The sequence below is a fragment of the Emydura macquarii genome, unplaced genomic scaffold (genome assembly GCF_026122565.2).
Source record: "Emydura macquarii macquarii isolate MOO-44397 ecotype Brisbane River unplaced genomic scaffold, CSIRO-AGI_Emac_v2 contig_1146, whole genome shotgun sequence".
Taxonomy (NCBI): Eukaryota; Metazoa; Chordata; order Testudines; family Chelidae; genus Emydura; species Emydura macquarii.
In genome coordinates, this window is record NW_027131283.1 from 13,837,791 (window position 1) to 13,861,425 (window position 23,635).

A 23,635-nucleotide genomic window follows, 5' to 3' on the forward strand; every position below is an offset into this window, starting at 1 on the left:
TGAGGAATTAAGTAGGTTTTTAAGTTTTCTGTAATCTGATGGTGGAAAGCAGGCCTACATGTAATTACATTCACATTTGGCTGATATTACTTTATTTATCAATTCTAAACATATAAATTTGATTATTCTGCCAAAAATACACACAAACATGTTTTAAAGTCACAAAAATGTTTATGAAAAACTTCCTAAAGGTTTAAAATAAAACAATAAATAAATATTGCAAATGGCATTTGCAATTCAGACTGCTTCCCAATACTGTTCTGGAGAGCAGATGAAGCCACCAAACTTTCCAACTGGAGGCCATAAATTAAATCAGGAACTTTCTGGCTGCAGTCACCTCTGCTTCCTTTACTCTTTTCTCAGGGTGATACTTGTTCATTAGCTACTTCTCTTCATTTATTTAAGTAATAATGTCATCTCAGGAATGACATTGGTTGAGTATAGAGTGGAATAGAAAAGGTAAGGAGGTCAGAGGACAGGAAGGATGGTACGCCTATTAGAGCACTGGCCTGGGACTCATGAGACTGGAATTTAATCCTCTGCTTCCCTATAGACTTTGTGTATGACCCTCGGCAAGTCACAGTCTCTCTGTGCCTCTTTTCCCTGTCTGTAAAAGAGGGAAGTACAATACTATCCCCATCTCACAAGAAGTTGTGAGGATAAGTACATTATAGACTGAAAGACAGTCATATACTACAGTAAAGGAGGTAATATATAAATACTTAAGACAGATGAGAGAAAGGCATTTGCCACTATGAATCAAGGTCTATGGATAGCTATTTGTCTAAGTAATTCCCTCTCTACCCTGATTTAACCCAGCTGAGGGAGTGTCCAGCAGGACTGCAGATATATAAAAGACAGGCTGACTTTAGGGTACTACACATAGGAGGGGCTCATGTTAGTGTTACAGGCAAGCAGTAAGCACAGAAGTAGAGGTGCTCTGAAAAGGGGTGTGTGGAATTTAGGGAGTAAACTGGAGATAGGTAGCAAAGATTACCTGAACTGCAGGGAAGCAGGAAGATATATGAACTCATAAAAGAGACGTGACGAATTAACAGGTTGTATGTATGCAAAACTGAACTGAACTGAGGCGAGAACACATGAAAAATAGGATGGGGGTTGGTATTGCCAGGGCCACTTTGCACTTGTAATCAGGTTCTGCCTGTCCTCAACTCTCTCATTTTGACCAAAATGTGGTCTTGTTCTTTCGGTGCTAGCTCAGTCCTTCCCTCTCCTACCCTCTTTCTTCGTTGCTAGACTCCCAATCCTCCTTCTCACTATGAAAGTATGGCAGCTGCTGTTCTACTCCCTCTTGAGCCTTGTGTCCCTTTTTGTTAGCATGGTGTCGTAGTTTAATGCTGTTGGATTAAGGAAGTTAAGGCAAAAAATATTGAATGGAAAGCATGACACCAGTGAGGGATCCCTGGGACCCGGCAGCTTTAGACAGCAGAATGAGAAACCAGCATGGAACACCTTGGCCCCAGTGGTAGGTGCAACAAGAAGGAGAGGCGGAAAGGGTTAGCAGGTGAACTGCTCAGGAAAGCCCCTACAAAAGCAGCAACAGCAGTGAGAGGGGGCAGCAGGTAACAGGTGAAATGCCAATGGGACTTTCAGGACCTGTCAAATGACTAGCAGTAAGACAGAGATATGGGATGAAACTTGGTTCTGCCCCAGTGTATAAGCAGAAGCTGAGTGAAAGGTTGGGGAACAGGAGAACCACCAAGAGGAACTGACACTACAGCAAAAGGAGCAGACAAAAGAACAGAAATGATGGAAGAGTGAGTGAACCGCTCAGATAAGCCCTGATCAAGCAACTGACACAGATTCCCCCTCCTTAACTGACCTACTTTAACCGTTAATCAAGACACATCTTAATATAAAAAAATCGTCTAACACGCTACAGGAATGTAACATTAAATTCCTCATTTGAAAGACTTCAAATCGATAGAAGTCAAGAGATTAAAAAGAAAAAGATCCTATGGCGACTTTAAGAATTCCTCCATTTCAAGAATACAGCATGAAGTGTGCAATTGTTAATACTGGGAAATGTGGCATACTTATTTTACAAATATGGGTAAACTCGGTTTCAATTTTTGGGGCACAGGATTAAGATATATATTTACATGTTTAAATAGTTATTTACAATTGCCAATATTACCAACGATTATTGGTATTTTTCCTCAACATTAAAGAGGAAAAGGTAATCAGTTATTAACAATTTTGTTTTCTGGACTTCCATATCCTATCTAGATTTTTCTCACTACTTTTGATGCACAGGCAGCAGTACCAATAAAAAGAAGGCACCTCAGCTCCTCCTGTTCTGGGACAATCTTTGCTTCTCAGTCTCTCTGTTGCTTTATTTACTGTTTTTATTTAAAAAAAAAAGTGAAACAGAAGAAAAACTAAAAGTCAGCTAATTCCAAGAATGACAGGAATAATGCAGTGTAGTTGTAGCTGTGTCAATCCATATCTCCCTGCCCTGCCCCCAAACACTCCTTTCAAGATCCATGAATCCTACATATGCCTATCACAACATGTGGTATACCTCATCCAGTGCACTAAATGCTCCCAACAACAACAAGCGTGAAACCAGACAATCAGGACAATCTCAAAAGAATTCACAAAGGTAAATGATAAAAGACAAAAACACCCTATCTCCTGTAGGTGAACACTTTTCACAAAGCAACCCGTTAGTCCTCATCCTCAAAGGAAACCTGAACAACACTTTCAAAAGATGAGGCTAGTGGCTTAAATTAATTACTCTGTTAGACAGTAAAAATCATGGACTGAACAGAAACAGGCCACTTTATCTGGAATCATCCATTACAACTGTGATAACTACTTATATTAAACACCTTGCATTTTGCTGAGACAGTGGGAGTTCCTTTCTCAGACCTGTACGAGAGCTCTGTGTGGTTCAAAAATTTGTCTCTCTCACCAACAGAAGTTGGTCCAATAAAAGATATTTCTTCACCCACCTTGTCTCAGGAATAATGAAAACATTATTGAATTAGTTAACTGGAAAAAAAAGTGTTTATCAAAATCAGAATGATGAGTGAGAATGTATAAGCACAGTGTTACTCTTTTTGCAGGGGTAGATTTACTGAGCTGACTTTCGGATCGATTGAGCAGGTCTCCATTGCCCCTCAATCGATCCAGAAGAATCGATCCAGAGGTGCTGACAGTGCCGCCGTGAGTGAAGACATCCATGAGGCACAGAAAGGTGCACTGACTTCTTCAGTGTCATACAGTAAGTAACTTCACCTCTCTGTGCGTTAGTTTTACCAAATATAAAATGAAAATAATGATACATATCCATCTTTGTATAACACTTTGAGATCTACAGATGAAGAACACTGTAATTGTTATTCCTCTTGGTGGGGTAGGACTTATTTTAAAAGCCCAATTTAACAGGAAAACTGCATTAGTCTCTTATCTGCACTGGACCATTGGTAAGAAGAGTATCATCAGGTTTCTCCGCTGGGACCTTCTTATCATAATATTCTCTTTGCCTTGGACATTATGGGTAAGGAGTCAGTTATCTGCCCTGGTCCTTAAGGGCTACATAGGGCCTTGAGGCAAGAAGTAAATTGTGTGTCTAAGGTGGCCAAAGACAGACTCAAACCATAAGGCTATGGTTTTTCTGCTTAACTGATTTCTTGCTCATTATCTTCTTTACTTCAGTCACCCCTTAGAGATGCAGCTAAGAAAATTAAATGGAGAAACAAGGAAAATGAATAAATAATTAAACAACTTAAGTGCTCTGTACATATCTGACTCTATCTGAGGAAGACCAAAAAAAGCAGAAAGAGAAAGACAAGTCCTGAGATGAATAAAGAGCAGAAACAGGAGGTGCCAGAAAGCCTTATTTTCATTGGTAAAGCTATTTATCTGTCAAAAGCAAAGGAGAATTCTCTTCAGTTAATACTGATGGAGCTGAATCTAAAAAATCAAAACATTAAAACAAAAAAGGCTCATAAAATATACTTTATAACTCAAGAGGCAGAACCAAAAAAGCTGTTTTTTTCTCTCACTCTCTTTCCTTTTCTAACATAGATTACTTTTTATACACACTAGCGTATTTTTAATTGCCAGTAACTTGGTCTCTTTATAATCATTATGAAATAAAGGAACAAAAAGGATCAGTCATGACTAACATCTAAAAATGGCAGTGCTTGTTTTAGAAAACAGTAAGCAATTCCTGAAAACATCCAAAAGACAAGTATATTTCTACTTTGATATCTGACCTATTTTAACATGCAAGATAGTTCTAATTTTCTGTATAGCACTAGTGTTTCAATCTCACTTAGCCTGTGATGATGGGCCCTCTGATTTGGGGATACATGTGACTCTCAACTTCAATTTAAAAAATGTTTCAGTCCTTTTCATTGCAAAAATATCCTTGAAACACAAAATCAATATAAACTGAAATAAGCCAGTAGCTTATGCTGAAGGAATAAGCAGCTAAGCTCCACTGCTCCAACACGAGAGTACAGGACGGAACCTAACATCCCCTTTTTCACTACCCCCACCCCTTCCTCTTACACACAAAGTAAAAAGAATCACCTAAGTTCAGGGTGTATTTCAAAGAAATATTACCCTAACTCTACCCAAATTCCACAGTTCTGCCCTGGGTATAGTGGCGTTACCAAGGTGGAAATAAATTGTTTATATTTTGCAGAGGGATGAGTAGCATACTACTATTTTGCAGGGCTGCTCAAAAATAGTAAGACCAACTCTATTTCTTATCTGTTCCCCAGGAAACATTAAATGAAAAAATTAAAAGTATAACGATACACTGGCTTCTGATATATTGCACATCTGGTTTGTTAAGTTTCAGTTTGAAAATTTTTTTACTACTTTCTCAGAAACCCCTGACAATACTGATTTATAATCAAAAGGGTGACACAAAAGTTAATTACTTGGCACCTCTATAATAGTAGATGCAGAAGTAGTCGCTTGGTAGTCTCCTTTTTAACCCTAGCAGATCCTAATTTGTTCAAAACCGTCAAAAGATAATTGCTTACCAATTAATTGTGTGTTACAAATGATGGTGTTTTGAAATTATGGAGCTATTTTATAATAAGCTTTTTCAAGGTACTATATTACTTGATTCAATACCAATTTCATAATCTGGTAGGCTGGCTGTTCTTGCTATGAATTTGTATGTTGCTGCTTACCACCTTCAAATCACAACTCTTCTTTAACACAACAACGAGTTTTCACACTATGTAGCACAAAGATATATGATGAAACTGTAACACTTCAATAACCTTGAGCTGCCTATGATCTCTTCTTTATGTTTTCAGTGTTGTTGTAGCCATTTAGGTTCCAGGATAATAGAGAGACAAGATAGGAGAGGTAATATCTTTTATTGGACCAATTTCTGTTGATGAAAGAGACAAGATTTTGATCTTACACAGAACTCTTCTTGCACAAAGTTCAGACCCGAAGAAGAGCTCTAGGTAAGCTCGAAAGCTTGTCTCTTTCACTAATAGAAGTTGGTCCAATAGAAGATATTACCTCACCCACCTTGTCTGTCTTTATGAACATTCTACGGTCATGAGTGAGTAGCTATCTTTGGCCACGACTAACAGGCAGAAGACATTATGAAGAGAAAGGTTAACAAATATATACTACATTTTAGGTAAAGGGTCAAAAATATTATTACAAATGTAAACATTTTAAAAGGAATTTTAGAGACAAAATAAAAGGATGCAACTGGCATTTCACAAGAAAGTTTCTTCTACATCCATGATTATGTAGTGTTGTACTATTTACAGAAAGTAAATGTAGCATTGTACCTCTTACAAATCCCTTCCCGGCTTTGCTTAGGAAAGTCTGGAAATGAATTATTGTTGTAAGCAGAGCACCAGTCTCTTGTACTTACTAAATCAAGACACAGCAAGGGAAAACCTAGAATAAAGCACACTAGCTACTCTAGTGGATTGGACCTGCATTTTCTGAATAAAGGATGATAATCAGTTTTGAAATGTGAATTATATTCCCTTCTTTGGTAGCAGCTGGATAATGAAGGTGAATTCTCACTAAATAAAATTTTCAGCTTCTTTATAGATTTAGTTGCCCCCCGTCTCTGAACACATTAGCAAAAAATGTAAGAATTACATTAAATATAGAAGGTCTTAGCTTATGTTATTGAGACTCATAATCGTGTTTTCCAAGGTTAAAAACAGCAATATGAAAACCAAATTGGAATGATAATGTTAAAGTGTCCCCTAGGAGGACAAAATGGAGACAAGGAGGCTTTCTACTGAAATGGCAAAATAAACAAATACCACAAGTGATTATGTTAGCAACATGAAAATTATTTTTCTACTGACATAAAATTAAATGTAGCCAGGTCTGTGGCATTCTGGTACTCCTTCAAGCTGGCAAGAGAGAGATAGAGCACCCATTCCCAATCTCACAAGGCTTGAACTATTCTATACTAATTGCCATCACTGTTCAGTAGTGTTCAATAGTGACAAGTGTTGTTCAGTAGTGACATTTCTGACTGATTAAATAGCAGTATTGATGAGCTTTGAAGATAGTGGGTTCAAAAAGGGTTGAAGATGTACCAGATATAGGGAGAAAGATATAATTAAATATATGTGTTTAATGTATAAGTTTATTGTTCTGCAACCTATACTGTCATCCAAAAATAATCAGTTGTGAGTTTTTTTAAAAACACCCAATGAATTTAATGTTTGACAATGTTGCAGACTACCAAAATTAGACAGACATCTTCTCTGATCCACAAAATCAATACAACATGAGAAATAACAGTGCAAAGTCCCAGTTCAGCAAAGCACTTGTGCACATATGTAAGTCTATCCCTATTCAGCACAACAAATAAATCCCATTGAACAGCAAGTCAACAGGACTTAAGGATGTCTTAAGTATTTTTGCTGAAACAGGGCAAAAAAACTTCCATATACTGATAAATAACATAATATATCTGATCTGAAAGAACCATCTCCAGGAGTAAGATACTCACTGAATCCTTGGCTTCTCTGCCAGGACTTGGTTGGATGTAAACTGTAAGGCAGACACTTACCCACTAAAAAATAGACTTAAACGACCAATTTGTCACATTTTAAATACAAACTAAAGCAACATCAAGGTAGCTTGGAATACACATTACTATATATTGTATAATAATGGATAATTTTATTATTAGAAATAAGAGTTAAATTCTTCTTTTCCAGGAAATGATTTAAAAAAGCATCTTCATGCTGTGAAATTAGCCACAATTTACAGTACACAAATTATAAAAAAATCTGGGTTACAAAACAAGTTGGCCTTTTTTTTGGTAAAGTATTTTGTGCATAGAAGTTTAGAAAGTACTTGATTTGCACATGAACAGAGTAGAGATAAATGGAGCTGTTTACATAATATAATTTTGTATCTGTGTTTCCTTTGCTTTTGCTACACTAATTTGTAGGAAACTATACTGTAAAATAAAAAAAAATCATACTTTGACAGAGGTCAAGTGAATTATATTTGGGGAATACTCACGTTAAACAGACAATGAGCTAAAAAGGCCCAACAGCATGAGCGCAGACTAATATCTGATTCATAACGTCAGTTGAATAAGCTATCATTACTGATTAAATGTGGTCTAATGCATGTAACAGTTAGTTGATTTGACTAAGACAATTCTTGCCTCCTGATTGGCTGAAGTCAGTTGGGTTGTCAGTTCTTCCCTCATATTTTCCAACTGCTGTCTAAGCTGATTTTTATCCCCTTCCAGTTGTACTTTCTCCTTTTCAAATTGCTGCTCTAGTTCCTAAAGAAAACAGAAAACAGAAAAATTACATACCTGCTGAGTAGTCATTACATGCCAAAGGTGTGTTGTATTAAAAAAACCCCAAAGTTAGTTTTCCTCCAGAAATACGACGACAGCTTTTAACCTCTAAAAAGAATTCTCTTCTCTGTAAGGAATTATAATATAGATAAAGTTTTGCCTGTAGTTCTGGAGATCATGACTTTTTTGTGTACTTTCTAGTCCACATCCCTTGTTGTTGATAAGATAAAAAGAAGAGTATGCAAAACCTTCTTTTACAATACCATCATTACTTTGTAATGAAGTAGCCAAAGTTTTCAAAAATGTAGACTCTCAATCTTGCATATACATGGGTTCCACCAATGCAGGGTCAAAGAGACCTTAAGTTGTCTCAAATATAAGTTCTAAATTTGATAACATAGTATTTAACTTTTATATACAATGCCTAAAAAGACTGAACTGCAGTTGGGAAAAGTTAATAATTTTTATGTCATTATTAAACTAAAACTAAAAAAACCAGCAAATGTATCTGCACATATAAAATGGTATATTAATGTAATGAAAATGTATATATCTGATGGTCTACCTTTCACCTCTCCCCCTCCACAAACTTCGCTTACCTTTTTAGATTGTAAGTTTTTGGGGGCAGGGACTGCATCTATATCCATGTTTATACAGCACCTGACCTAAGGCAGCCCTAATTTTAATCAGAGTCTCTGGCTTGTACAGTAATACAAACATTAGACAATAAAATATTTAAAATAAATAATAATTTGCATGTGTGCCTTTCTGTATCTATCAATCTGTGTGTGACTCTCATCACTGTTTCATAAACCTATGCTGTATACGTTTGTGCTGGAATCTTTACTCTTTAAAAAAAACAAAACCTAAATCTTATTTTTAAGATTAGTTTTGTATTAATATTTTGGACACAAATATGACAATATGGAACATTATTTCAGTACATAATAATGCAATATCACAAGATTATTTTCGCAGAACAAAAATGTATCAGCAGCAAAATCGGCTTTTAATGAATGGCAAGTCACTGCTGAATGCCTCCAAAGTAAAAAAATAAATAAAATAAAATAAAAAATGTAAAGGATTAAGAGTCCAAGCTCACATCTCAGTGCAATGTATTTTAAATCTATTAGGTTTAAACTTTATGTTAAAATAACACTAAAGATGAAAAATCAAGTCATTCAGAAGTTAAGAAATAGCAGAAATAAAGTTTCCATGCAACCTTAATTTGGCCCCCATGTGAATATGCATTATAAATCTTTAATTACATAATCACATGCATAATCATAGGATCTCTGCCTAGTTTAGTTCATAGGATGGATAGTGGTGACTGAATGAGTGTTCTTCAGTACACAACCCTGATTCATTCCCAGAATGGTCCGTACTGTACACTGAGTAAGGTGGGAGTTCTGTGGAGAAAACTATGTAATTATGTAATTAAAGATTATATCATAATAAAAATGCACAAAGAGGCTAAATTAAGGTTATACGGGCAGCTTTAATTTAGGCATTTACTAACTTTTGAGTGCTTCAATTTGTAATCTTACCTTTCTTAAAATGTAGGTTTTTTGGATGTAATTTCCTAATTTCCAAAAATAAAGCAAACCAAAAAACCAAATTCCATCATGTGGACTCATACTGACAACCTAGATGGGTCATCAGCAGAACTGAAATCTTTAGATCCACAGCACATATGTCTACCACTTCAGCTAACAGAGCAGTAGTTGGTTGTTATCCTTTACTTTGACCAGGCACTAGGGATGGACGGGTAAGACACACTTTGCCAGTGGTTTGTCATTTGTTAGATATTTGTTGACAGCAGAGGAATGGTAAGATTCAGTTATTCTGGCTCTGAATGGGAGGATGGTTTAGTGAACAAAGGCTCTTCTGCCTCTATCCACCCTGACCTTCTCCCAGTCCCCTCTCTTCCTCCTAGTCCTATAATCTCCTTGTCCAGTCTCCCACTGTAATGTCCTCTCCAAGTCCCAGTCTTTCTTCTCGCTGGGCTCTTAAGCCCAGTCTCTGTCCCCATCTCGCCTCCTAGTCCCAGTCCCTTTTCCCAGCCAGTCTCAGTCCCCTCATCCCCATCCTCCTGGCTTCTTGTCCCAAGCCTACTGCCTCATTCTAGCTTCAGCTCTTGTCCCCTCTGCATCTGAGTCAGGTTTTTTCCTCTTTCAAGCTGCGAGGAGAGGGGTGGGAAGTGGTACTGAGAGACTGTCTCTCTACTCTCAGTTCTAATGCCCAGCACCATATTGGTCACATCAGCTGGCAGCAGTCATTGCAATGAGAGTCCTGCTCAGCCCCAGGTCACTGCAGATGGAATCTGAAAAATGTAGCTGCAAAATTCTAACCACTCTCTACTGACCATATGCCAATTGTGATTTTTCAAAGGTTTATATAAATTATAACTTGTCCAAATTTGACATCTTTTCATTGGATTAACAAAAGGCACATCCCCTGTTAGTAGGGCAACACCCCAGTCAAATTTCCAGCCCTTTTTCACAAGCATGAAAGTGCAAGATCTTTTCTACAAACAATTTTAATGTTTTTTTTTTCTTTTTTTAACATGAGCAACAATACATTTTTCACAATTGCATTCTCAGAATTGGTTGATATATTTGGATTGATACCAAAAATAAATAAATAAATAAATAAAAAAATTCAACCTGAGATAGACACCCAGTATGGAAAATTTCAGTTTTAATGACTGAAGTCTGGCAAAGTTATTAGCAACTGAAAACAGGATCTTTTAATGGAAGGTGCCAGGTGACCTTAAATATACGCAGTGCTACCAGCTCTGTCTATAAGCATACTAAAAGATAAAATTTACAATAAAAAATAAACCTTTCAATACATACTTCACCCCTCACTCCTACTGTCACTCCTTTTTCCTTCTCCTGTCTTTTACTTCCATTCACTATTTTCCTACTTTCGTCACAAAAGTATACTTAGGGTCGTCATTCCTTAGTCCTTCCCAGAATGAAGCATATCTTTGCAGAGCCTTCAGCCGGTACTTCCTGTTTCACGTTAGACTTGATTCAGGTAATAATATCTAGTAGGGAGTAATTCAGTCCCTATGCTGACTCAGTCCCTATTCTCTGCCAAGGTTCCTAATATGTCGGCCCAAAACGACGGTAGACATTTGTGATATGAACTGAGGATCAATAACTCATTTCCCAAAGTTGTTTGTAGTGTTCTTGTCGCCATGTTGGTCCCATGATATGAGACAGACAAGGCAGGTGAGGACTGGGCCATCTTCTGTTGTTGGAAGGTACAAGCTTTTGAGCTTCTCTGAGTTCCTCTTCAGCTCTGGGGTAGGTAACCAGAGCATCTAAACTACATATAAGTTGGGACTGACTGGTAACCATAAGGCTGTACATATGCTGTAGAAATGGGCAATCAAGAGTTAAATTGTTAAGCATAAGGAGTTTACACATACTGTAGGAGACCACTTAAAATGAAGTGGGCAATTAAGGGTTAGCAGGCAGTGGGGTCTATTGCAACTTATTGTAATGAGCCATAAAAACAGTGTCTCTGCTGAATCAATGCCCCAACAGTAACTGTGTGGTAAAACCAGACAATCACAATGCTCTCAAATGAACTCTCACAGAAAATGATAAAAGACAAAAACACTATCACCCCAGGGCATACACTTTTCACAAAGCAATCACTCCTTATCTGACCTCTCCCTCTCATCCTCAAAGGAAACCTGCTCAATACCTTCAAAGGCAAACCTGTGAACTTAACTTCATAACTCTGCTAGACACTAAAAACCATGGACTCAACAGGAAAACTAGATTTATGACTCATTACAACGATTTTTAATAGATCCCCAACTCTCTCCTAACCCCCAGTTGCCCACTTCTTTTTAAATGGTCTCCTACAGTATGTCAACCCCTTATGTTTAACAATCTGTCCCAACTTGTATTTTGCTTAGACACTGTGTTTACCCTTCCCCAGACCTGAAAAAGAGCTTCATGAAGCTCAAAAGCTTGTATGTTCCATCAACAGAAGTTGGTCCAATAAAAGATATTGCCACAGCTATCTTACCTCTCTCATTTCGCAAAGGCCACTAAACAACCTTTAGATGACTATAACTTTTAACAATAACCTATCTGTTGGATTCTGATTGGTGACCTACAATTTAAAGGTTCCATAGCTTGTTAACAATTCTCTTATTCCTCTATTCCCTGGGAGTCGAATCCACCTTCCTCATGTCAACAAATCCATGCCAACAAACAGAGGCCTTTTCTATGCCAACATAATCATGTCGTGCAAATATTTTAAAAGCCCCAATGTGTTCTGCACACCTTTCAAAATCAAAACTAATATAATTAATAAGACCAGCAAAGAAACAAACAAAAGAAGCACAATAAAACAATACTGAAAGCATTTGGGTACAAAGCACAGGTGAGGAAATCTACAATAATAATCCACCTATAAAGCCTGCAAAATATTTTAATTGGCCAAATCCACAGACAGTACAAAACAGGGAGGCACTGAAAAATATTGGAATTACTCAATACAAAAGGAAAACAGTTTCAGTCAGAAATTCTCTGTGTTAGTGTCCATTACAACAAAGAAATATATCTTAACATAGCAATAAAGCAGCAGCAAAAACTCCTTAGCTTGAAGTTTAATCCGGTTTTATGACTCTAGATTTGGAGCTGTATCAAAGGCATTTTCCTTCCACTGTGTGCCAAGCAGTCACTACTAGACAGCTAGATCCTCATCTCACTGAGGCAATGGAAAGAAGACGCTCAGTGACTTCATTGATCTCTGGATTAGGCCCATAATTCTTTCCCTACGCACTGTGCAATGGCAGGGGGAAAGCTATGTTGAAATTAACTATCTATTCAATGGGCTCCTGCATCTTATCAAAAGCATGCCCACTTTTCCACAAAAATTTCCTTTAATATACTATTTTTCCTAACCATAAAGGTGCAACTATGGCTTTGCTGTATACATGTATTTAAACCAATAAGCAGGTTAGCTAAAGCAGCTAGGACTGCTATATTACCCTCAACATGTGCATAGCTCTGTATAAAGGGACCCCACAGCACTGTAATATCCTTTGTTGTTCTTTACAAATGCAAATATACCAGAGTCAAGCCTTCTTAGGAAAATAATGGATAAAATAATGAAATGAATGAAATAAGGGAATACATGATATCCATATGCATATATACCATTTTATTATAGTTTGGCTCAACACCCTTCCATGCTTGGAACATGGTTTGTTTTTTCCCTAAATTACCATTTGCAGCTTTTTCTTTTCCTTGGCAGCATTGCTGTGTGCAGCCTCAATTGCAGTGTGGTGTTTCCATGCCAATTCTTCCAAAGTCTTAGAATGAGCCTCATTTAACTGTGCAGCCTCCCCTTCCAATCTGGTTTGCAGCTTTATCAGCTCTTTCTCATAATACTCTCGTTGTGTTTCCCTTGCTTCATTTACTTTCTGTAAAAATCAGACAACAAAAAATTCCAAATCACTTATTCTTAAGTGCTTGTCTATTTCAGTAAGGAGAAAAAGCAAAAAAGGAAAAACTAGTAACGTTTTACTGAAACACTTCTAAAACAATTACACTTCAATTCAAACAACTACACTTTATTCATATGTAGCATAGAATAAACATCCTTAAAATGGATTTTAAAACTATACTCAAAAAGGCGTTTCAATTAAAGGTAAATATAAGAAGCTAAAAATCTATTATCTCTTTTTTTGCTCTATTTTATCTGCTAAGGAAAAAGCAGACAGATTTCAGATGTACAGGCAATTTCCAATTCATTATTCTCTGAGATACAAACATGGTTTTGGAGAACAGTCCTTTTTCTTTATTTTAGTTTTCAAATAGTGTTGGTGGGTAGTGAGGCAAGGAGGAGATTCCTTATTATGATGCCCTCTCAGGACAAAAGTCAGAAGGAAGGTTATTCAAACAACATAACATAGTTTAAACCAGTACATGTTTTTGGACTCTATTACTTTTTATGCAACCTATATCATCATCATGATCTTAACGGGTGGGATCAGAAATAAATAAATAAAGGTTCATTATATAATACCTCAAGTTTTAGTTTTCTATATTTGCTGTCATGGGCCTATTGGGTACCTGCACATACATTCTCAGGGCTTACTGATTTTCAGTTTTTCCTTGACCTCAACCCCATTCCCACAGCCACTGAGGCACTCTGGAAGATGAGACACACAGGAAGATCAATGGCAATCTGCTTCAAGAATCAAGCAACACAATAAATGCCAGAAATTAGTTTGGTTAACATTGCACCAGCGTGCTCTCTGTCCTCCATCTCAGCTAAAACGATGACATTCAACTCCGCAATGCACATGATCTACATTTAGTAACTCAAAAAGTTGGCAGTACCATATGTGCCTCAGAGGGCAATGTAACTGCTCCATATAGTCAATCACTCCAATCTTTTAAAAGAGTTCACATGTTTCAGAATTAATTAATATTTCCAATTAGAATTGTAAGGCTTCTATTTTATTGGTCTAAAACAGAAAACTGGTGGGTTTTTTTTTTTAACCTTTTCCAGTGCCAGAATCTGCTGCCTTTGTCTTTCATCCAGACTTTGTGTTTTGCTCTGCAATAGATTTCTTTCCTCTTCCAGCTGAGATAGTTTCTCTTTCAATCTAGATTTTTCTGATTCCAAATCCCTTACTGTAACTTCCTGTGTCATCTGTGTAGCTTGAAGAATTCCAATGTGACCTACAAAAAGAAAAACAGCCATTTAAAATGTCAGATATGAAGGTTATTCACCTGTGACCAGAGTTCTTCTAAATGGACTCTGCACATTCCCACCCATGTGATGTCCAGTGATGCGGCTGTGACAGTAGAACCTTCTTGTCGCAATCCCCATTGGAGTGCTCTCATATCTCCTTTTGCCCCTCCCTCACTGATCTTGAATGTTTTGAAGGCAAGGGTATAAAAAGGGAGCATGGTGCTCTTGTCGCCTTAGTTCCTTTCACTGACTCCCCAAGATTCAAAGTTGAAATTAGCACTTTGAAGAAGAGGGTAAGGAGGGCTAGAGTGTGTGTGTGCAGAATCCAGCTCAGATAACTCTGGTTACTGGTGAATAATCTTCATTTCTTTTTTAAGTGGCCACTGCACATTCCAACTCATGAAATAGTTAGATAAGCAGTACCACAATTTCTGGAAATTGAGATACACCGTCCTAATTGAATAAAGATTGTAGTTCTGCATTATCATTCTGAACATCTGACTGGGATGCTGGATCTAGTGAGTTGTGCTTTGTGAAAATGTGAATAGAGCATCAGGTATGCCATGGAAGCCACATTAGAAGAGAGGCAGAGCTTTGTAGTTTTCCACTATACAGAACAGCTTTCCTCTGTACAAAACCTAACCTATTTAGGCAAATGTTGAGATATAATTATGTTTCCTTTATTAGTAGTATACTCAAATTAAATAAAGACTTTTGGTGACTTCTTGACATCTAAAGCATGAAGCTTTGCCTCATCTGATTGAGAATGAGATCTAGAAAGACTAGTTTAACTACTAAGTTGATCTGAGTCAGGTGAAAGTCTATTACCACTTTGGGAAGGAATTTAGGATGCAGATGGAGGACGTTGTCCCTGTGAAAGACAATGAATGGTGGGTCAGTCATGCGGATCTGTAACTTACTTACTATTCTAGCAGATATGCTTGCTATAATGAATGATTTTGATTGAAAGGAGAAATAAGGGATCTCATAGGATCAAAGGAGTTTTCATGACCTGAGTAAGTACTAGGTTAAGATCCCAAGTCAGAATTAGCTCTTTGACTGCAGGAAAATGTTTATTATTCCTTTCATGAACTTCTTGACTGTGTCATGTGTGAATATAGTCTTATCAATGAATACATGGTGTGCAGAAACAGCTACTAAGTGGACTCTCAGGGATGATATATAGAGAGTTCTAACAGCTTTAAATGAAGTAGCTATTCAAGTACGGACAACTCAGAAGATGTTTCTGCATCTATGTTGTTGATATTGGCCCAGATTAAAAATCTTTTCCATTTGAAATCATAGCATATGTGAGTTGACTGTTGTCTAGGTTTATCAGGACATGAGAAAGTTCAAGAGAGTGGGACTTTTCTAGGTCTGTCACAATACTATGGCCCATGCTGTCAAGTACAGAGTGCGGTCCGGATGGTAAATCCATCTGTTCTCTTGGGTCAGTAGATCTGTGGTTATTGGGAAAGACTGATAGTTCCCTCTGAACATCTGTGGGACATCATCTTCTGACAAAGAAGAGCTGGAAACATTTGTTGTCTCACCTAAGCTGGGGCAATTAAGATTATTCTTGCTTTGTCCTGTCTTATTTTTCTTATGACTCTAAGTACGGGAGACAACTAATGAAAAAAACAGGAGGGGGCGTGAGGGTCACAGGTTTAAATGAATGGAACCAGAACAGGACACCGAGCAGAGAACCCCAGACAGTGCCCACTGCCCCCGGAAGGTGTCAAGGGAGCCAGCGGACGCTACCAAGAGGAACTCTGCCTGGATGCATGAGGGCACAAGGGAATAGAAGTAGGCCCCCCAGTCACAGAGCGCCCCCCCAGCCAACCTCCTCTCCTTGGTCTTGTAGATGGCCATTTTAGCCAGGGCAAGGAGGAGGTTGACAAGGAGGACCCGCGACTTTGTGGGGCCACGGATGGGGTGTGCGTAGACAAACAAGTGTGGGGAAAAGTGCAGCCAGAACTTCTGCAGGAGATTCTGGAGGAGCCGGAACAGCAGCTGCAGCCTGGCACACTCAAGATAGATGTGCGCCAGGGTCTCCCTCACACCTCAATAGGGGTAAGTGTTGGAGTGAGGGGTGAACTGCGCCAAGTACATGCCCATGCTCATGGCTCCGTGAAGAAGCCGCCAACTGATGTCCCCAGTGGGCCGTGGGGTCAGGGTGGAGTACAGACTGGCCCTCCAGGGGTCCTCGCCCTCCACAGGTGGCAACAGGTCCTGCCACTTGGTGTCAGGGCAGGACATGAGGGCAAGGAAGTGAAAGGTGTGCAGCACGAGCGTGTAGAGATAGTCCCTTGGTGTGGTTCGAAAGAGGACCGGCTGCAGCTTGTGCAGCCAGCTCAGGGTATGGGGGTAGGGAGGCCGGGGGGGGGGAGGGGCACAGGGTTCAGGGGGAAGGACCTCACTGACACCAGGCCCGGCCACCATGGTGGACTCGGCACCCACGGCCCCCGGGAGAGACAGGGGGAGGCTCGGGTCAGGGCCCTCAGAAGGGGTGGGAAGCAGCTGTTCTCAGGTGTGATGCCATCTGCAGCTGGGGGCATCGGGTGGTGGTTCAAGGGCGGGGACAGCAGTCTGGGGAAGGAAGGAGGGGGCAACATAAGGCCGCCCAGATCGAGGCCCGGTGGCAAAGGGCCATCCTCCCCCTTGGTGACTCGGGTCAGACCCAAGGACTTGATCTCCTCAAAAATGGAGCCATAATCCCCCTCCATCACCACGGACACCACCCCGACTGAGACCAAGGCGGCAAGCACCTCGGTGGCGACGGGGGCAAAGATGACAGGGTGGTGGCAGTGGCTCCCTCCGAGGCTTCCCTAGAGAGGGAATCTAAGAGGGCCCCCCAAGGGGGTGGTGTGCTGCCCCTTCGCGCTGCTGCAGCTTTCTCCTTGACCGGCACTACCTGCTGGACTTCATCATGGGGTGGGGATCAGCAGAAGGCTCAGCAATGACGGCCCCTTTCAGGGACTTCCGGGGGGGGGGGGATGGAGGGGAGGGGGGGAGAGACTTCAGGGACTTCCCAAGGGAAGCAATGGCGCAACTTACCTGGTGCTGTGGGACTGTCACTGTGCCCTGCTGGTGCTCAGCCAGGCTTGCCGCGTGCAGCAGCAGTGGCCACCCAGGAGACTCCGTCAGACCTGACTCGAGTCTGCTCTTAGCTGCTCACCCAGGCAGGGCATACTTGAGCCAGCGGCAGTAGCAGCCTTAGCACAGAGAGCCGGGCAGGCAGCCGGCAGGTGGGGTCAGCCAGTGGGTGAGTAGGCTGGGAGAGCTCAGGCGGGCCCAGGCTCTAGGAGCAGGGGGCCACCAGGCTGGAGCAGGGGGAGTCAGTGGACTGTGCACCAGGTGGGAGTTTCAGATGGGGGAGACAGGCTCTTGGGGCTGTTCCTGGGCAGGGTAAAGGTTAGCGGCGCCGGCGGGGGTTGTCCCGGCTCGGAGCTGGGGAGGATGAGCCTGCCCAGTGCTGCCAGAGCCGCCCGAGTCCCACTCCCCACAGGCCGCTTGTAATCGCGGCAACTGTGGCAGGAGTTCATCCGGGCCAGTGGCAGTGGGCTGTGGCCAAGATGGGGAGTGGGCTGCAGTCGGGTGGTGGGCGATTGAACCACAGCTGGAGGAGGCAGCGCAGCGGTGGTGCAGGGAGCTGGCAGCACCGGTGGCTGGAGGCGGCCGGACACAGGGACCTGGGGAAACCCGGGTGCCCCCCTCCGCTTGCCCCTGGGCCTCTCGGGGGAAAAAGGGAAGCTGGCCCTTTAACTGTGGTGTCGCCCACCCCGGACACAGGCCAGCGCTGACCACTCAGCCTAACACCCCCACCCCCTGCCGAGGCCCCGCCCTTCCTCACTACCAATTGATTGCAGTGAACCCTTGTTCCCAGCCTGGTAAGGTGCCAGCCAAGCGGTGGGGGTGGCAGGAACCAGTGGGGCTGGGAGAACGGAGCTGCCATTTTTCCCTGCCTGCGGGCTGCCTGGGACTCACAGGAAGTGAGATACTTTCAGGGGCACTTTCCTCTGGCAGACCTCCTGGATCATGACATAGACAGGTTCTATTATGGACATTTTTATTTATTTATGGATTCATGGACAGCAGTAAAATTGCACATTTTTTACTGACTGTCTATAAATTTACAGACGGTTGGCAACCCTGTGCAGGCTCTGCTCTGAGAAAGATCCATTGTCAGAGCTACACTGTTGGCACGTCGCATAAGTAAGAACACGCAGAAGCCATTCAAAAAAGAATATCTAGTACACCCTTTGAGTATGACTGTATCTAAACATGTATTGAGACATGTTACTGAGTTCATTAAATCCACAAACATTTCATATAGCAGCTGCAGGGTTGATAGACACTAAATAATCAGGGCAATCACACTGATACATGTTTTTAAAACTCATTAAGGAAATTTTGTTTCATAAAAAAAAATTAAAATTCTGCAAAGTGTTTTCCGAAGATGGAGTTAATGGACTGCTCCTACATTGCCCTTTGACTCAGATCACTTGGTAGTTTAGAATTTTGGTACCCAGCTTTGTTCACAGCAGCATTTCACCACCTGAAAACCCTTTGTATCAGTACAGCAATGCAAAGGATTCTGCCAGCACATGGAAAAGCCCAGCAGGCACAGCTACAGACACAAGGAGCATGAGGTCAGCATGGAGAAGAATGGCAACAAGATGTTGTGGTGCTATCCTCAGCTAGAAGTGTTGCCAGCTGGAGCAGATTAGAGCAGCCTGTAGACAATCCAGGCTATGAAAGTGTTTGGTAACTCCTGCTCTGAAGAGATAAGAGGCAATATTCACTGATCATTTATGATATTCCTCACAAGTAACGAAAAAAGAGAAGTCCATCATACAGATGTGGTTGTTCACATCTGTCATGTATTCGTATATTTGGCATCAAAAGCTTCCTTTGATATAATTGATAGACTACCCGCTTTTGCTTGTTGCAGGATACTCTAGGGCAGTAGTGAATCACTCTAGGGCAGTAAGGTGAATCACTTAGGTTGTAAACACCTCCAGAGAGGTACCATCCGCAGTGGAGGCTTGTATACACTGGCTCAAACTGGGTTTTTCAGAGACCAACAACCAGAGAAAGGGCTTTTGATATAAAAATGCTGGGTTTAAACTGACTCAAGACCTTCTTTCTAATCCAGCAAGCAGTAAGGATAGTCTGTCCAAGGGCAGCCCCAAACCTTGTGGAAAGGTTGGAATGATTCTGAGTTACTAGAGCCCCAAAAGACTGAAGAGTGCCTTCTCATATGTTTAGTATGTATTTCAATCTGTTCATTGTTTTATTGTTTTCCCTGTGATGCTTAAGAATAAATGAGCTTACTTAAGAAAAGCTGCGTGGTAACTTGTAACTGCTGGCAATACTCTGTTCTTAACTTTCAGAGAAAGAAAGGCACAAGTGCCAGCTGTTAGGCTGACTGGCTTGTGGGGGATATTGCAGAGTAAGGCATGGTGCTGTACAGCCTAAAAGCGCCCAATCAGAAAGGAGTGGGACAATGGTCCCTACCAGAGACAAGTGACTGTTGGAAACCTAAGACATGACTGGGCATGCCTGGAATGGATTACAGGAAGGAATAGGTGCAGTTACCCTGAAACTGTGACAAGTATAAACATACCTCCCTTGCTTGTACCTAGCCTTGAAAAACCTCTTCTTGGGACCTTTTGTCTTTATTGTCAGATAAATCCATAATACACTTTCCTAAAAGGTAGAATGATCTGACATTTTACTCAAAAACTGCCTTTGTTAAGAATTAGCCCACTTATAAAAGTCAATTACTTTCAAAACATATTTTAAAATAGTTTGAAGGCTTGTAAAGCAAATATAATCCTAAATACAATAACTGCAACATCAATTTTTTTTTAAAACAAGAAAAAAAACCTTTCAGAACTTTTTAAGGGACAATATAAAATTCTTCTCAGACACTCTAGATCTGCATAATTTAAAAATATAAAAAAGAAATAATAGCATCATCCTGAATTAATATTTGAGGCTCATTTACATACAACGTTATGGACATACATACTGGCTTTGAGTACAAGATCTGTGGCCTGCTGCTGTAAGCGTTCCCTAGCAGCTGCTAGCTCACTTTCGACCTCCTTGTGTTTGCTTAACAATGATAGCTCCTCCTCCTTGACATCATCTAGCTGTTTTTGAAGCACCTAAGGAAATATACAACATCATAATAATTAACACTAAATAATGCTGTTACTTTTAACAAAATACATAAATACATATAAATACTTGCGTAAATATGTTCTAGCGGAAGCAGAGTCCAGAGTAGCCCTGAAGAAGTCTATATGTTGTGTAGTGTGAGGGTAGCCTTTTTCACACTGAAGCAGAGGCCCAGTGAGTGAAACAGAGATAGGACCTTGCTGGTTGCTATTTGTGCTTCCAAGAGTGAGCAACTGTTCAGGAGCCAATCATCCATCTAAGGGAAGACAATTATGCCCATCTGGAGAAGATAGACTGCTGTAGCCGACAGAACTTTGGTAAAGATCCCTGGGACGGTGGAAAGGACAAAGGGTGACACAATATTGGTAGTGGTCCCTGTGTCACCCTTCTGCCAGGTAGAGTCTGCAGTGACAAGGGCCAAGTTCAATATCTAGGGGCTCCTTATCAACAATACAACACAGAACCAGCTCGAGTTCTCTCCCACTCCCCCCAAAAACCTAGGACAACTATACACCATCCCCTAGGCACCTCTAAGAGGCTTCCTCTCTCGCAAGCACAGAGTCTGAGCATAGAAAAGAAACTTAATAAAAAGTGGAAAAGTAACCCCTCATTAACTTGGGAAAATGCTGCAAGCAGGATTCATAAGCATCAAACCATGAGCAAAACCCACACCCGAGAGTACATTGGGCAGTGTCTTTTGCCTCCACTTCTTAAGTGCAACAACTAAAAGTTCCTCTAACATTCCCCTTCCTTCTCCCTCCACTGCACCCTGTTGGAGGCCCAGTACAATTTGAGTTGCTTGAACTTTGTTTTACAGGTTTAGCATAGCATTCAATTGCTTGCTTGGCTATTCTGACCCCTGTAGCATGCAATCTTTCAGTTGGCAAAAACTGAACAACGGTATAGATGTCTCAGTTTCTGCATAGCATGGCACATAAGACAAAATACAGATACTGTATGCTTGCAGCTGCACACAGATAACAGTGATGGGAACTACAAGTTATCCTTGAATGTCTGGGGTACATTGTTTTATTGCCAAGGGGCATACTTTTACTTCGCCCCTTCTATCACCAGATGTTTTGACAACCCCAATTATTATGGTGAGAATGAAATGTAGTTAACGGTGGAAACCCAATGCAGGTGATTAGCATATATGATAATGCAAAAGAGATAATTAGGTGAAGGTTGTTTATGGAAGGGTATAAGTAGTTACCACTTAGACAAAGGGGGGCACTCCATCAACACCTGACTCCGCAAGACGTGCTGCCAGTGGGACCAGAGGCCACTGACTCCCTGGCAGGGCCCCTGAAGAAAGCCGTTCCTGTATACAGCCTTCTGAGTGACTGTTTAGCTCTCCAGGCTTAGTGAGTATGATATATTGTAGTTAATTTTAGGCTTTGTATCTAATTAGTATATTTATAAAAAACCTTGCACATTAAACCTTATTGATCTTCAAATCGGGTGTACCGTGTCTCACTGGTATTCACACCGATCACAAAGTGTCCAGAACCAACACACCCAACTCACAGTTGTTGTCCTTGTTCAGTGAAGACCCAGAGTTCAGAAGTGTAGTCGCATGAGTTCACCTCCCACCCTGGGTGGGGGAGATGAAGGAAAGGCACCTTGCTTGCTCTGCTGACTGCGTGCTCGCTCTGGCGTGAGCCGCTCCACTGGTCACTCACCCGCCATCTCCCCCTGCCCACTCACCCACTACTTCACTGGCTGCTCTGCACCATTTGGGATGTCTTGAGACCCCACCATTCAACACAGCTTTCAGGGATTTCAGGTCTCATTGATTTCAGCTATTAGTGAAGGAGCATCACAGCTAGTGCAGTCTCTTTCATCCAAGACACTCTCGCACAGCAAATCTAATGCTGAGACTTGGTTATCAGTGATTTCAGCTCTATTTATCTGCAACAAAAGACTGTCAATCAAATCTTAATGAGCTCTATTATTACACAGTGGAGGGGGGAGGGTCAAATGGTGTCTATGACCCTTAGGCAGGGCCCACGCCACCAGGTACAAACACCTGTCCCCACTCTCAATTCCACTGGGTTTTGGCACCCCTGTCCGTTGCCTAGTGAAGTTTAGTGGAGGGTGAGTCACTCAATCGGGGTACGCCAAGCACTGTTCTGCTGCCCTTGATTCACACAACAAGGATAATTACCCCTGCTCCCAATAACAAAGTGACTTGTGATCAAACACCAGCCAAAAGTGATCATTTGGACAAAGCACCTAGACGGGGTGGGTATGCCCACCAAACAAGTCTGGCTCCTGAAGTCCTCTTCTCCGGCTCATCACTAAATGTCAGGGGAGAGCTCATTCAGACCCTACAAAACATAGGAATTGCTAGTCCAAGGGATGAATGGCAACATGAAAATAAGCATCCTGAAGGTAGATAGAAACAAAGCAATCTTCCAAATCTAGGGAGGGAATTATCATTGCTAGGGTCACTATTCTCAACTGTTGAGAGCAGTTCAAGTGTTTAAATATCTGAAGTCCAGAACTGATCTCCACCCTCATTTCTCTTCAGGATGAGGAAGTACTGAGAATAGAACACGCTTCCGATGAAGTCTGGTGGAATAGGTTTGATCGCTCCCAGAGCTAGGAGGGATTGTGTCTTCTGACTTAAGAGATCTTCATGAGTAGGGTCACTGAAGAAGGATGGGGTGGAGAGGTGGTAAGGAGCTGAAGGTCGTAAGGAGATGGAAGAGTCTGTAGAAATTACCTCTAGGATCCATTTGTTTGAAGTAATAAGCTCCCAGGAAGGAAGGAAATGGGAGAGATGATCCCCATAGGAATGACTGGGGAATAGATGCAATGTAGGATCTGGGGTAGATAGTTCACGACCGTCAACCAATCAGTAAAAAATGGGCATTTCAAGGATGTTGCTGACAGAGAGGTTGC

The 23,635-nt window shown here is 41.1% G+C and overlaps 1 protein-coding gene across 9 annotated transcripts in view; it reads right to left on the reverse strand.

Moving 5' to 3' along the window:
• FAM184A (family with sequence similarity 184 member A) overlaps positions 1-23,635 on the reverse strand; it is a 172,029-nt gene that overhangs the window by 76,507 nt on the left and 71,887 nt on the right. For all 9 annotated transcript variants that reach the window (XR_010919436.1, XR_010919438.1, XR_010919437.1 and 6 more), the window contains exons 3-6: positions 20,580-20,715; positions 14,348-14,529; positions 13,065-13,262; positions 7,667-7,789 (exon numbers count right to left, since the gene is read on the reverse strand). Coding sequence is in view for 6 of the 9 variants with exons in the window: in XM_067546663.1 (XP_067402764.1) it covers positions 7,667-7,789; positions 13,065-13,262; positions 14,348-14,529; positions 20,580-20,715 (639 nt within the window). In the remaining 3 variants the exon portion in view is untranslated. The remainder of the gene's footprint in view (positions 1-7,666; positions 7,790-13,064; positions 13,263-14,347; positions 14,530-20,579; positions 20,716-23,635) is intronic.